General features: G+C 66.8%; 1 protein-coding gene across 1 annotated transcript in view; it reads left to right on the top strand.

Annotated features, from left to right (window-relative positions):
• Crtc1 (CREB regulated transcription coactivator 1) overlaps positions 1-15,006 on the top strand; it is a 30,306-nt gene that overhangs the window by 11,214 nt on the left and 4,086 nt on the right. The window contains exons 2-10 of the mRNA XM_013028320.1: positions 5,103-5,219; positions 7,199-7,336; positions 7,807-7,868; positions 8,938-9,032; positions 9,107-9,192; positions 10,199-10,239; positions 10,359-10,561; positions 13,824-13,957; positions 14,924-15,000. Of these exons, the coding sequence (XP_012883774.1) occupies positions 5,103-5,219; positions 7,199-7,336; positions 7,807-7,868; positions 8,938-9,032; positions 9,107-9,192; positions 10,199-10,239; positions 10,359-10,561; positions 13,824-13,957; positions 14,924-15,000 (953 nt within the window). The remainder of the gene's footprint in view (positions 1-5,102; positions 5,220-7,198; positions 7,337-7,806; positions 7,869-8,937; positions 9,033-9,106; positions 9,193-10,198; positions 10,240-10,358; positions 10,562-13,823; positions 13,958-14,923; positions 15,001-15,006) is intronic.

The raw sequence follows: 15,006 nt of genomic DNA, 5'->3' as shown, positions 1-15,006 counted from the left end.
CCCGGCCCTCTGCGGCGGCTCTGGTTCGTGCCTGTGGTGTAAGCACAGCGCCATGCCTTCTTGTGGCTGTGATGCGTGGGGTGTTTGTCTCCCGACAAATGGCCTTGGCTTCCAGGTTTAGACCGGGTCTCACGTGTGTCCTGGGCCGTCCCGCGCCTACGCCGGCCGCGGCCTGTGTGGCAGTGTCGTGGCTGAGGCCGCCCGCGCTGGCCGTGGCCGCCACCCTCCGCTGGGGCCTGCGCTCTCCCTGCACCACGCACGGGCACCCTCCGGCCAGGCGCCCACTCGGCCCAGCCCTTTCCACGCCCACCATGGGGCAGGGGGCACACGGGCGCAGGTACCGCAATTTCATCTTCTCAAAGGAGACCTGGCGCCCTGCAGCGGCTCCCCGCCCCCTGCACCGCCACGCCGCCCCGGCACGTCCCCGCCACGCCGTGGCCTGGCCTCAGCGGATCCCCGGGTACCGTCTCACGGCCGAGTGGTGCGCCACGTGTGGAGGGAAGCCGCTCAGCCAGATGCTTGGGGTCTCCAGCACATGTGTGCTGTGGAGTGCGAGCACGCGTGTGCCCGTCGTTGTGATTCTCTGGGCTGTGTGTGGCGTTGCCACGTTGGTCATAGGGTAGCTTTGTGCCCACCTCCTGGCCCTGCCAAGCGGGTCCAGTCTTATTTTTCATAGAATGGAAGCCTGGTGCTGGCAGCTCACGCCTGGCATCCCAGCTACTCAGGAGGCTGAGATCTGAGGATCTCGGTTCAAAGCCAGCCCGGACGGGAAAGTCTGTGAGACTCCTATCTCCAGTGAACCACCAGAAAACCGGAAGTGCTGCAGTACAGTGCCAGCCTTGAGCAAAAAGAAGCTCAGGGACAGCGCCCAGGCCCTGCATTCATGTCCCAGCACTGGCAAAAAATAAAAGTGAAAAGAGAGTGAACACCGGTGTGCCCCGAGGGAGGGGTTGGCACACAGGCAGAATCAGGAAGGAGGCAGGGTTGCAGGTGCGTCCCGGGGACCTGGGCCGTGCTGGGCGACAGCCGTCAGGCCAGGCCAGGCCGGGAGCTCAGACTGCCGGCACGCGATGCCCGGGGCCAGGCTGGGGACACGGGCGCCTGTCCCCCGTCCCTGCCCACAGCCTGCGGGTCCCCGGTCCACCGCCGTGGAGCGGGGGGGACGGGCGCGAGGTCCCCTGCCAGTCTAGGTCACGCCCCGCCATGTGACTTATATAACCCGTCATTGAGCTGTGTCTTAAAAAATGGAGCAACCCAGCTATTTTGGGCCGTGGTAACGAGGGCACCTCGAGTGTGTCTCATCTGTCCTGTAGGGCGGCCGCGGGGGGCGGGTGAGGCTGTGAGGCCGTGGTGACCCGCGCCCTGCCGCGGCGGGGGGCAGCATGGGCAGATGGCCGGGATCAGGAGGGGGGCCGGGCAGGTGGCGTTGCCCAGCCCCGGCCGCCGGCAGGCCGGGCTCCGTGGGGCTCAGTAGGTAACGAGATGGTGGACCATGACACGTGGCGGGGCGGGTCTGCTCCTGACACACGCGGTGGTGCCAGCCACGGGAGCCCGGAGCATGCATGTGTTCACATGCGTGTGCACATGCACATGCACATGCAGCACAGGTGTGCCCTTCAGTATGTGCTTCATTCTGTGGCTCAGTGACGGTCGCCGTACCCCAGGGCCCTCGTCCTGGCATGTGGCAGGGGTCCGGGTCAGGCCCCGTCCCGTCTCCCGGGGGCTGCGGGGGCCTGGGCGGGCAGCCTCCGTGTCTGCCGGCATCCACCAATCCTGAGGACACGCGCTCACTGGGTTGGGGTCCATTCTCACGTTTTCCTTTTCTTTTTTTTAATGGTCATCGTGGGGCTTGAACTTGAAGCCTGGGCACTGTCCCTGAGTCTCACAGACATTCCTGTCCCAGCCAGGTTTAACCATGATCCTGAGGTCTCGGCCTCCTGAGCGGCTGGGGATGATGGGCGTGAGCCAGCGGTGGAGTTGACCTTTTTATTTTCCTCTTGTGGGTTCTGAGGCCTGGCACCTGCTGGGCTGGCACTGCTCTGGGACTCGCGCCCGCCAGTGCACGCCATGCCCAGCCACCCGCCGGCCATGGTGCCGCTCCTGCCCAGAACGGGCCTCGCAAGCAAACCGCACGCCAGACTTTGGCCTCTATCCCCGAGAGGCCCCTCTCTGTCCACTCTGTGGACTGCTTTGGTGCTGGGGCCCATGGGTGTGCCCTGGGGAGGGGTGTGGGGCTGGGCCCAGCTCCCGGCCACCTTAGGGGGACACGAGGTCATTGGTCTTAGAGAAAGAGGGGCTGGATGGGTGTGCGTGGGGGGTGTCCTGGCACGCGCACCAGTTGGGGTGTGGAGAGCTGTCACCAGGCTGCGACCCCTTCACCCAGCCCTGGGCCCCCCGCTGGGGGGCAAAGTTGGGTGACCACCTGGATCTGGAGACAGGGTGGGGGCCGGGCCTGCAGTCCACCCTGTGTCCCATGTGTGGCTGCGCCCTCCCTCCCGGGACCCCTGGCAAGCCACAGCCCAGGTGGGCACCAGGCCAGCTGGCAGGATCGGGCCTCCTGGGGGGCAGCGCGGACCCCAGGGACCCTGGCGGGGCGGGGCCTGGCGGCTGAGGCTGATTAAAGGCATTCCTGGGCTGGGGGAGGAGGGGGAGAAAGGGGAGCAGGGCAGTGGCAGGCCGGCCCCCAGCCGTGTGGCACCGCCATCTGCCCCATCTGCCGATCCCTCCCAGCCCCCCTCACCTGGCCTCCCTCCCTCCCCGACCCTGGCCAAGGGCCAGAGCCCTGGGGGCCCGGGGCGGGGGCCTCACTGAGGCCTTGGCCGGAGACTCTGTGGGGCTGGGGTGCAGCTCGGTGCTGGGGGGGTCCGCCCAGCAGAGCAAGCCGGCAGGAGCAAGTGGGGCTGTGTGGAGGTGGGCGGCTGACTGGAGTCTCCAACGGACCCCCCAGGGGGGTGAGTGTGGGCCCCACGTTTGTAACAGATTTCACACAAGAGTCAGAGCTGGGAAAATAACCCAAGCGTCCATCAGTGGAGCGCATAAATAAACAAACGGCGCAGGGTGCACTGGGCCGTGACAAGCAGTTGGGTTTGACACACCACAATGTGAGTGAACCCCAAAACACGCGACATGAGAGAAGCCAGAGCCCAAGGCCCAGGGGGCCAGCTGTGGGGAAGAGGCAGGAAGCAGTCGGGGACTGCAGGGGCCAGGTCTTCTTTTGGGGGACAGAAACAGGCTGGGCCCAGCGCTGGTGGCTCCCGCCTGTCATCCCAACCACTCAGGCGGCTGAGATCTGAGGATTGCGGTTCAAAGCCAGCCCGGGCAGGAAAATCCACGAGACTCTTATCTCCAATAAACCACCAGAAAACTGGAAGTGGTGCTGTGGTAGAGTGGCAGCCTTGCGTGGAAAAGCTCAGGAATGTGGTCAAGGGCTCATAGGGCAGTTTCTGGGCGACCGCCCCAGGGTCCAGCACGGGGCTGCGAGCAGGTGCCACGCCCCTCCTGCCTTCCATGCTGCCCGGCACTACCCAGGCGTCTGTTCCTGGCCAGGCCTGCGGCCAGCCCAGGGTGTGCCACCCCAGCCTCGCTCCTGGCACACCAGTCTCCTCCATGGCCCACACCTGCCGTGCATGCTGCGTGTATGGGTACGCCGTGCATGTGGGGTGTCTGCCTTGTCTCCATCCTGAGCTTTCCCCTGGGAACCCTGGCTCAGGGCCAGGGGGTGCAGGCGGCTCCTGCAGGCTCAGCTGCAGGCAGCAGATGGTGCCTGCCCACCGGGGCAGAGGCAGGGCAGCACTAGGGTGCAGCCGCTCGGCACCGGGAGCGGGCAGCCGGAGCGGGCCGGGGCGTGCGTGCAGGCTGGGGCGTGCGTGCGGGCTGGGGTGTGGGGCAGCCACCCGGCCGCCTGCCGGTGCTGGTTGCCACCACACGTGTCCCTTCTCCCCGCTGCCACAGGGGGGCTCTGGCTGTGCTCTGTGCCCCGTCTCCGGTGCTGTCCCTCCTGAGGACCCCTGCCTGCTCTCAGTCATGTCCCACCCCCTGCATCCCTCTGCCTGTCCTCTGTGGGCAGTGACTGGTGCTGGCCGGTCAGGTCCCTTGGGTCTGGGGGTCATCTGTCCTGGCCAGGCCATGATGACCCCTGGCAGAACGGAGCAGGTCCCAGATGGCACCCGCCCTGAGCTGCCCCCGGGGGCACCTCTTGCTCCCAGACACAGCAGGGCCCCAACCCCCACACACCTGAAAGTCAGGGTTACCTCCCGCCCCCATCCCCAGCACTGGCAGCAGCTTCTCCCCAGGCCTCAGTCTCCCCATCTGGACTGGGGTCGTTGGGGAATGGCCCTGTGAGGGGCAGGACAGGCCGTGGCCAGAGCAGCCACGAGGCAGCAGGCTGCGCCCACCCTGCCCACAGTGGGGGGGGCAGGCACCCCCTGGGGGGACGCAGCCCCGGGTGGTAGGAAGTCCTGCGTGAACTGGGCGCCCTGGACCTTGTGGCCCAAGACGCGCTCCCCTGCGGCTGTCGCTTCCCAAGGCCCCGGCGCGAGCTGGCACGCGGGGCACGGCGGTATGAGCTGAGGGCAGCGGCCGCGGTGCTGGCAGGCAGGTGGCCATTCCGGCCTCACTTCCCCAGCCCCCCACGGCAGTCTGAGCCGTACAGTGCTGCTGGGAGCTCAGCAGGTGGTCGCCGGCCTCTGCGACAGCACCGAGCCTGTGGATCCCACGAGGGCTGCGGGTCAGCTCCCACCTCCCCCAGGGCCCTGGCCGCAGGGGGTGACCGTCCTCGATGGCACCCACACAGAGCCCCTGAGCAGGGCTGGCCCCTCGAGCTGGAGTGGGCATGTTACGGAGGGACCAGAGGTCAGGCTGGACTCCTGATACGCGGCACGGCCAGCCCCGCGTGCGGCCCTGCCCACACCTCCGGGCCCAGTCACGCAGCCTGTGGCAGAGATGACGGGCGCCCCCCAGAGGGCCCACGTTTCCCACCCTTGTGGAGTGACCCACCTCTGCCAATGCGAGGCAGCCAGGGACCTGAGACCATGCCATGAGCCCCCAGGCTGCCAGGTCCCACCCGGCCCCCCTGCAGCTGGCCATCTGTCTCTGTCTTGCAGCTGCAGCTTCAGAAGTCGCAGTACCTGCAGCTGGGCCCGAGCCGCGGCCAGTACTATGGCGGGTCCCTGCCCAACGTGAACCAGCTGGGCAGCGGGGCCATGGACCTGCCCTTCCAGGTGAGCCCCGCCCGCACCGGCCCGATGCCCAGGACCCGCCGCCAGCTCTCCCCTCCAACAGGCCCGGCCTGCGCCCATGGCACCTGCGCCCGTGGCACCTGTCGGCCTTCTCTGTAGCTGCAGGAAGTGTGTGGGGCCTGGGCACCCCCCCTCTCCCCCGAGGGCCTCCCCCTTCCCGGGGAGGCCCGGACCCCCAGCCCTCCCTGCTGCAGACAGGTCTGGTTTCTGGCAGAAGCTGCTTGGCCGCACCAGGCATCGGTGCCTAATGAGATAAGGCCCAGGCGGCTGCCAGGCCTGTCTGCGGTGGACACAGGGGTGGGCTGGGGAGCGGGCTGGGGTCCCCCACCTCTGTGGTCGCAGCTCCGTCCAGTGCTGTGCGAGCCCCAGAAGCAGACCACTGATGGCCACAGACGGGCAGGCTGTGTCAGGCCCTGGATCACCCGGCCCCCAGACGCCCCACCCCCCTCTCGGCCTGTGCTGCCGGGGTGGGAGCTGGTTGGGCGCAGCTCCACCCGAGCGCTCGCGGCCTGGCCTCCGCCTGGTCCCCGAGCCCGACGGGGCTGTTGCCTGCCGTCCAGCATCCGCAGGGCGTTTCCAGGCCTCAGTTCTTTGCATTTTCAGCCCAGTGGATTTGTGGGTGAGGCCCTGGATGGGGCTCCTGACTCTGGTAATGGAGCTCTTGGGCCAAGTCTGCCGTGCCAGCCTGCGAGACCCCAACCCGTCCCCGTGCGCGCCAGGGGCCCCTGGCCCCCACGCGGCTGCCCCCAACCACCGGGAGGGCGGCCACCGTGCCGGGTGTCCATGGAGCCGCCAGGGCATGGCCCACAGAGCCCCCAGACACCCAAGCTGGCCCCCACCAGGAGGACGGGGCCCCAAGCATGCGCACCGCTGCATGGTCACCTCTCTAGAGGGGAGGACCCTGGGCCACTTGCTGTCCAGGGCAGGCTGTGCCTCAGTGCCCGTCTCCCCTCTGGGCTGCCAGGCATGGCTGCAGGAAGGTGGACGCCCCCCCCCAGCCCATTGTTACCGGTCATGGTGGCCCCTCGCTTCACCGTGGGGGCAGAAGTGTACTTAGGCTGTGCTGGTGATCACACCTGTGACCCTAGCTACCCAGGAGGCGGGGATCTGAGGATCACGGTTCAAAGCCAGGTCGGGCAGGAAAGTGCATGAGACTCCATGTCCATTCGGCCACCAAATAGCCAAAAAGAGAACTGTGGCTCAAATGGTAGCGTGCTAGATTTGAGAAAAGAAATAAAAAGCCAGCCTGGCAAGAAAGCCTTTGAGACTCTCACCTTCCAGGAACCCCCAGAAACCTGGAAGTGGTGCTGTGGCTCAAAGCAAGCCCAGGGACAGCGCCCAAGCCCCGAGTTCAGTCCCAGGAAGAAGCGAGGCAGAGTAGAAGGGACCTCGGTGGGCACCAGACAGGCCCTCACCTTCCTGTCAGGTTCCTGTCCAGCTGCAGGAGGAAGACAGATGGGCCAGGGCCCAGGTGGCCAGGCCGGTGGACACGCTGGTGTCCAGGCTAGTGAGGGGCCTGTCACCATCGTCAGTGGTGGGGAAGCCCCACCGGGCCGGGCAGGTAGAGCCCAGGCGCCCAGGGCCCAGAACGGGGGAGACGCCCAGCCAGGGCCTCCGGCGTCCCCGGGCACCGTGAGCCAGGGCTCTAACTGGACACCGGGGAAGGCCAGGAGCCGCTCCGGCCTCCACTGGCCCACGGGGGCCGGTCCCCGGCCATGTCTCGGCTGCACCTCAGGGGTGACAGGACCGGAGGCCCCTGGAGGAGGCGGATGGTCACGCCAGTCCAGGCTGCTCCCACGCCTGCTCCCTGCGGGCACCGGCCTGAGCTTGAGCCGCTCTGCCCAGTCATCCTGGGGCAGGGGGCAGGGCTGGGCAGCGTGGCACCCCCAGGCAGAGCTGGGGGGGTCAGGGCCACGGAGGATGACGAGCCCCTGGCTTTGTCCCTTTTCTCCCCACTCCAGACGCCCTTCCAGTCCTCAGGCCTGGACACCAGCCGGACAACGCGCCACCATGGCTTGGTGGACCGGGTGTACCGGGAGCGGGGCCGCCTGGGCTCCCCCCACCGCCGGCCGCCATCAGTGGACAAGCACGGGCGGCCGATATCCTTCCTCCACCCACGTTGGCCGGCGCTTCCGAGGCCGGGGCCCGGTCTGCCGCTGGGTCGGGCCCGGTCTGGCACTGGGTCGGGTATAGAATTCACAGCTGCGCCTCAGTGGGGCAGAAACCTGCCAGGTCCCCATCACCAGCTGCTCCAGGGGGCCCCAGTTCTGTAGACAGGCCCCCCCACCTCCCTGCGGCTCCCCTCTGTGGCCTTGGGGGAAGCCAGGCAGGCTGAGCCGGGCAGAGCCTCGGCCCCAGAGCCCCAGAGAGGACAGGGCTGGCCGAGCTCCCAAGGCCCTGGCCTCAGGAAGCCGGTGCTGAGTGCGGGGTGGCGGGGTCGAGGCCCCCGGGAGCCCCCAGTGCTGAGGCTGCTCGCAGCCGGGCAGGAAACGCCTGCGGCCCAGCTGTTCCCAGGCTCGGGGCGGCCGGGCCCAGCCAGTGCACCGTGCCGCCCCTTAACTCCGCCCACGCCGACGGCTGCCCCTACAGCACCGTGTACCTCTCGCCGCCCGCGGACTGCAGCTGGAGGAGGTCAGTGGCCAGGCCGCCCTCTGTGGCCACCTGGGCCTGGGCGGCTGATTGGAGGGCCCCGAAGCCCTGCCTGCCGCCACCACTCCCGCCTCCACCTGTCCCTGCCGCCCTCCTCCTCCAGCTCTGCAGCCTCCTTCCATTCCAAAACTGGATAGTCCTGGGGCTTGAACTCAGGGCTGGGGCGCCGGCCCTAGGCCTCTCTGTGCTCTACCACTTGAGCCACAGCGCCATTTGGAGCCTTCTCGGTGTCTGTGGTACTGAGGAATGGAACCCAGGGCTTCCTGAGTGCTTGGCGAGCACTCTACCACCGAGCCACCTTCCCAGCCTGCAAAACCCGATAGTCTTACAGCTCGCTGTGTTCAGTTCTGTGTTTATTTTGTGTGTGCGCATGCATGTGCCAGTCCTGAAACTTAAACTCAGGGCCTTGCAGTTTTTCATAGATTGTTCACTCGAGGCTGGTGCTCTACCATTTGAGTTACAGCTCCAGGCTTCTGGTGGTTCGATGGAGATAAAAGTCTCAGGGATGTTCCTGCCTGGGCTGGCTCTGAACTGCCATCCTCAGATCCCAGCCTCCTGTGTGGCTGGGATGACCGCGTGAGCATGCTCACCGAGCGGCTCCTCCGTCCTCCCTGCGGGCGGTGCCCTCTGTCCCTTTGCATGACGGGATGTCCCCATTGCCTTGCGGGGTGCTGTGCTGTTCCCCTGAGCCTCCTGCCGGCTGGGCCTGCGTTTCGCTGGTCCAGCAGCGGTTTCTGGTCTTCGGGGGTCCCCAGCTGAACCAGGCCACTGCTGGGCTCTGCCCCATGCCGGGAGGCACTGCCCCACACCTAGCTTGCCAGCATGCTGCAGGGGGCAGGCCCACGGTGCCTGCTGCTCCCCAAAAGCCAGGAGCATCGGGGACATGGCACAGACCCGCCACCAGCGGCCACACGGCGTGGCTCGGCTGTGGCCGCTCTGCTGGCTCCTGCACGATGCCCTTGGTGTAGGATGGAGTGCCCCCCGCCGGCCGCAGGCCCGGCCTGGACCCCGGGCCTGCAGCGGCCCCTGAGCCTCACTGTCTCCTCCCCAGGACGAACTCAGACTCGGCCCTGCACCAGAGCGCCATGGCACCCACCCCGCCCGACTCCTTCCCAGGCCCCTCCCAGGACACACACCAGAAAAGAGGTACAGGGGCGCCCGGGTCTCACGCGCGGAGGGCGGGGCCTCGGCTCCTTCCTCACCATCCTCCTCCCCTCCAGTCCTCCTGCTCACCGTCCCGGGAATGGAAGGTTCCGCGTCAGAGGCAGACAAGAACCTTTCCAAGCAGACGTGGGACACCAAGAAGGTAGGAGCAGAGCGGCTCATACCTGCAGTCCCAGCGACTCTCCAGGGCAGCGTCTGCGACCCCCCCCCCGGCCCCCCGCAGACGCTGGCCTCACAGCTCTGACAGGAAGCCCAGGTGGGGTGGGGTGCCGCAGCCCGGTCCGAACAGACCCTGCTGGAAGCATAACTGAAGCAAGAGGGGCTGCGGGTGTGGCCCGGGCAGAGCAGAGCGCCTTCCCAGGAGGCCCGGGCCCGAGTCCAACCCCAGTACATCCAAGGAAGAAGAAAAGAGACCAGGTGCCCGCAGCCACACCGGAAAGACTCAACCGGTTCAGACAGGCGGGGACGGGAAAGCCCGTGAGCCTCTTCCCTCCAGTCAACCATCAGGGAGGCTGGACGTGAGCTGTGGCTCGCATCAGCCAGCCCCTGCCCTGAATGAAAAAGCTCAGGACGGACACAAGAATGTGCGGGTGTGTGCGCAGCCGTGTCTGGCTGACTCCAGCAGCCCCTGGACACTTCCTCCCCGCAATGCCGGGTGTGGGTGTTTGTAGGCATCCAGAGATGCTGGCCAGGTGGGGCCCTGCCCTCCCGGCCGCCGGTGTCTGCACCCCACCCTGGCTGACCCCCTCTGGGATGCAGTGGGGGCCGGGCTGGGCCCACCCCCTCGTCCTTGTCCCCTCCCCCCACCTCCCAGAGGAAGAGGAGCAGGCCCCAGGCATGGGGTCCCCTGCTGTGGGGTCCCAGCTGACCCCAGGCCGCTCCCACAGTACACAGCGGCCACGCCTTCCCCCTCCCCCCAGCTCCCTAGGGCTGTGACCCCCAGAGCCGCCGCTGCCTGACTCAGACAGGGCCTGTGACAGGAGCCCATGGGGCTGCTGACGGGCTGTCACCCGATGGCCCCACTGCTGGCAGAGGGGCCCTGGGGCCTCCAGCCCGCCCCAGGGCAGCTCCCACAGTGCCCCGCCCTCTAGGGGTCGCTGAGGGCACCCAGTGGCCCCACGGTCTCCCCGCCTTGCCCTCTCTTCCAGGCAGGATCCAGGCCCAAGTCCTGTGAGGTCCCTGGGATCAAGTAAGTCTGGCTGGGACGCTGGGACCCCACCTCCTAGGCCTCCCCACCCTGCCAGGCCTCAACCCGGGACCCTGCGCCCCCACACCCCAGAGTTCACCCCCTCCCCCTGGCCCTCACAGCATCTTCCCATCTTCGGACCAAGAGAACACCGCCACCCTGGTCCCTGCCACCCACAACACGGGGGGATCCCTGCCCGACCTGAGCAACATCCACTTCCCTCCACCGCTCCCCACGCCGCTGGACCCCGAGGAGCCCGCCTTCCCCGCCTTCCCTGGGAGCCCCGACTCCAGCCTCACGCACCCAGGCCTCGGCGCCGGCCAGGGTAAGCTGACCCCAACCCGCCAGGCTCTGCCCGGGCCGCAGGGCGGGCGGGGGCTGTGGGGAGAGCCTGGGAGGGCTCAGCCCGAGGCGTGACCACACTGTCCCTTGTCCCTCCTCGCCCCAACCTATCCTAGGGGCTGTCCAGGCCTGGCTGCCTTCTCCTTAGTCTCTGCCCCCTCCCCGGCCTTGAACCCACAGCCCAGCACTCATCCCAGGGCCTGACCCCTGACTCTGGGCTCCGTGGCTCCGTGCCCCGGCACTGGGCTCGTCCCTGCTCCCTGTGCCCTTGCCGTGGCCATGGTTTGAGGCTGCTTCCCAGGAGGCCAGCCCGCTGAGGTGCCCCGCCCAGCACGGCCTGCCTTCCTGAGCAGTCATGGCTCTTTGGTCCTGGGGCTTGAACTCGGGGCCCAGGTGCTGTCCCTGAGCTCTTCTGCTCCAAGCGAGTGCTCTACCACTTGAGCCACAGCACTACTTCTGGCTTGTGGTGGTTGGAGGTAAGAGTCTCACAGACATTCCTGCTCTGGCTGGCTTCAAACCACCACCCTCAGCTCAGCCTCCGGAGTAGCTAGGATTACAGCATCCCCTCTGGCCCAGGTGCTCAGGGCACCTCCCTGTGGCCGTGGGGAGGGGCTCGGGCTGGGACCTGTGCCAGTTCCACCCGCTGGCTGTTTTGCAGAAGTGCGGGGTGACCTGGGGCATGGGAGCTAGGGTGACGTCTGGGCACCCATGGGGATTGGGCAGCAGGCGTGGGGTTACGTGGGCTGAGTGAGCCCCTCTCCCCAGGATGCGGGCGCCGCCGGGGCCCAGCGCCCGCACGGGGCAGAGCATGGCCCAGACCTGGCTGGCAGCTGGTGTGTGCCCCCACCCTGGGCCCAGTGAGAACCAGACCTGGACCCAGGGTCACCATGCCTGGCCTGGCCGGGGCAGGGCCTTCTTTCCCAGCCCCACCCCCGTGCCACGCACCGCAGGGCCCAGCATCCCGCACAGCCTAAACACACCTGGACAAGAAAGCAGCACATAGGCAACCGGGCCCGCGCCCACCCTGGGCCGGCAGACTGGCACGCGTGCCATCGCTGCTGGTCACCAGCCGACTCCCAGGCTGGGCTTTCTTGCTTTCTGCACGTTTCCTAAATTGAATGTGTGGACTCCAGAGAGTCCACACGCAGGTGCGCGCGCAGACGCGCACACACACACACACACACACACACCATGCTAGCACCCTGGATGCTGGCCCGAGGGTGGCGGCCAGCGGTGTACACACACGCGTGTGCACACACATACACACGCTAGCACCCTGGATGCTGGCCGGAGGGCGGTGGCCAGCGGTGTACACACACGCGCGTGTGCACACACATACACACGCTAGCACCCTGGATGCTGGCCGGAGGGCGGTGGCCAGCGGTGTACACGCACGCACACACACACACGCACACACACACACGCTAGCACCCTGGATGCTGGCCAGAGGGCGGCGGCCAGCGGTGTACACGCACATGCACACACACACACTAGCACCCTGGATGCTGGCCCGAGGGTGGCGGCCAGCGGTGTATGCACACGCACACACACACACTAGCACCCTGGATGCTGGCCTGAGGGCGGCGGTGTCCTCGCTGGCACTTGCCCTGCTGCCCTGCCCCCCAGCAGGGCTTGCGTGCCACGGGCCTGCCACCTGCCCGCCCTGCACCTCCTCGCCAGCTGGCTGCATCCTGCCCACCTGGCCGCTCTGGGGGCGGTGGTCACCCCACACCAGCCTGGAGCCTGGCCCGCCAGCATGGGATTAAGTCTGCTCGCTTGGGCCAGCTGGTGGTGCGCTTATTTATCTGCCTGGGAGGGAGGGAGGGAGGGAGGAAGGGTGTGTGTTACACACTAGCACTAGGACTTAAACTCAGGGCCTGGGTGCTGTCCCTTAGCTTTTCCTCTCAAGGCTAGAGCTCTACTTCCAGCTTTTTTGCTGACTACTTGGAGATAAGTCGCACAGACTTTCTTGCTGGGCTGGCTTTGAACCTTGATCTTCAGATCTCTGAAAGGCTGGGGTGACAGACATGAGCCACTGGCACCGGCCCTGTCCTTTCTGTGGAGTTGGGAAGCCAAGAGCAGGTTGGGTGGCCCCGCTCCTATCCGCCTCAGGCCGGGCTGGCACATGTCTGCCTGGCTCTGCCCTGCCCTGCCCTGCCCCGCCGCCTGGCTCTGCCCTGCCCCTGCTCCCCGCCGGGACCCCTCCAGCTCCTGGGATGGCTCCGATGCCAGCCTGGTGGGCACCCGGAACCACCAAGGCCCTGATGGTGTTGCGATGCCGCGGTTGGGGGCTCGGCAGGGGAGCAGGCACGGTGCCCCGTTCCCGGGCGCCAGGCCAGGCGTGGCTGGCAGGTCTGGGGAGGAGGGCAGGCACGCCTGAGCTCGCCCGGTGAGCGGCTGCCCGGGGCGCAGAAGGTGGCCCCACGTCACCTCCCCGGCACGCGCTGGGTGTGTTCCCGCAGCTGCCAGCCGCCTGCCAGGACACGGCGCCGTGCAGGGCCTCCACGGCCCCGTCTGCGGCTGAGCACTGCCCACCAGAGCCTCTGCCCACCCGTGACCTTGGGGCCTTGTGGCAGACCCCAGCAGATGATGGTAACCATCTCCATCTCCCAGTGAGGGAGCCGGGTCTTGGGGTGAGCGGGGGTCCAGTGGGGCCCGGGCCCACCTGTCATCAAAAGGCTGCTGACTGCTTGGCCTGCGGCGCTGGGAGAAGCCGGCAGGCCCGGGCACCACCCACGTTCTTTCTTTGTGCCCCCCGCCGCAGTCAGCACTGGGAGCCAAGGCTCAGGGCATGGAGGGTCCCCAGCTAGGAAAGGCAGGAGGGGGGGCCCTGGGGTGGCTGAGGGGCATGGGGAGGCTGGGTCTTGGGGACCTGTGTGCTCAGGAGACACAAGGAGAGCCTTGAGGTCGGTAAGGCGCAGCCCGGCACGCCGGCATCGGTCAGTCATCCGCTCAAAGCCTCTAAGCCAGGGAGGGATTCCCGTCTCTAGCCAGGAAATCCCACCCTTCTGTGTCTGTTCCCCAGCCTTCCTGAGACACTTCACCTTACCTGGGGAGACAGCCCTTCCTGGAATAATATCCAAAGTCTCTGGACAGACTCTCATTGGACCAGCCTGGTCACATGCCTAGAGGGCAATCAGTTTTCTCCAGAAATTGAGAAGTGCTGATTGGCCAGGGCTGCAGACACGCCCCTTTGGGGTGTGGCCAGGCCTCCCTCACCTGGCCTCCCTTTCTCTTCCTCCCAGGGATGAGCACGCCCAGCTCCTCTCCACAGCACCGGGCCTCCGGTGTCAGCCCCCTGTCCTTGAGCACCGAGGCCAGGCGGCAGCAGGCGCAGCAGGTGGCGCCCACCTTGTCCCCCCTGTCTCCCATAACTCAGGTGTGGGGGCCAGGTGGGTGGCAGGGTGGGTTGGCGGGTCCAGGTGTGAGGGCCGGGTGGGGGCAGGGTGAGGGGCAGGGTGGGTTCGCGGGTCCAGGTGTGAGGGCCGGGTGGGGGCCAGGTGAGGGGCAGGGTGGGTTCGCGGGTCCAGTGCTCTGCTAAGGTGTCGAATTATCAGCAAAACGTCAAAGAAAAAAATGAGTGTGTATCGTATACATACACGTATATATGTATGTGTGTTTATCTCCAGGTTGGCTTTTGTTCTTTCCATTTTCTTGCTTTTCTGCTGCTCCTCGGCTTCCGTTCGGGGCCTGGACGCTGCCCCTGAGCCCTTGTGCTTGGGGCTGGGCGCTGCCCCTGAGCCCTTGTGCTTGGGGCTGGCACCCTCCACTTGAACCCCAGCTCCCCATACATTTTTTGGTGGTTAATTGGAGAAAGTCTCCCAGACGTCCCTGCCCGGGCTGGCTTTGACACACAACCCTCAGATCTCACCTCCTGAGTAGCTGGGACTACAGGTGTGAGCCACCAGCGCCTCCGTCAAGTTTCTGTTTTTTTAAATATACCCAACTGCAGTTATTCCACACACACACACACACACACCTCCCCCACCCCTTCTCTCCCCCTCCCTCTCTCTCCCCCTTCCTCCCTCCCCCGCCCTCTCTCTGTCTCCTTTCTCTCATTCCCTGGCCATAAATTTGCCCAAACTTCCTTTGTCTTCTCTCTCTCCAGAAATGTCTGGAGCCTCTCCTCACCAAGTGACCGTGTTACCTGCCCCCAGAGCTTTCCGGAGACGTTTGGGAGTGGGGTGGGGTGAGCCCCGTACTGGGATTCCAGTGTGGCCGTCTTGTGTCTGCCCATAGTGGCCAGGAGGCCTGGGGGCCCTGGCAGCGCCGGCTGGGTGCGTGCCCGGCGGGGCCCGCGGCCCTGGGTGAGGTCCCTGGTACCAACCTGCCCTGTCCTCCGCAGGCCGTGGCCATGGACGCCCTGTCTCTGGAGCAGCAGCTGCCTTACACCTTCTTCACGCAGGCCGGCCCCCAGCCGCCGCCCCC

Source organism: Dipodomys ordii, unplaced genomic scaffold (genome assembly GCF_000151885.1).
Source record: "Dipodomys ordii isolate 6190 unplaced genomic scaffold, Dord_2.0 Scaffold108, whole genome shotgun sequence".
Classification (NCBI taxonomy): Eukaryota; Metazoa; Chordata; class Mammalia; order Rodentia; family Heteromyidae; genus Dipodomys; species Dipodomys ordii.
Note: the sequence above shows the minus strand (reverse complement) of the source record. Positions and strands in the feature narration are given on the sequence as shown.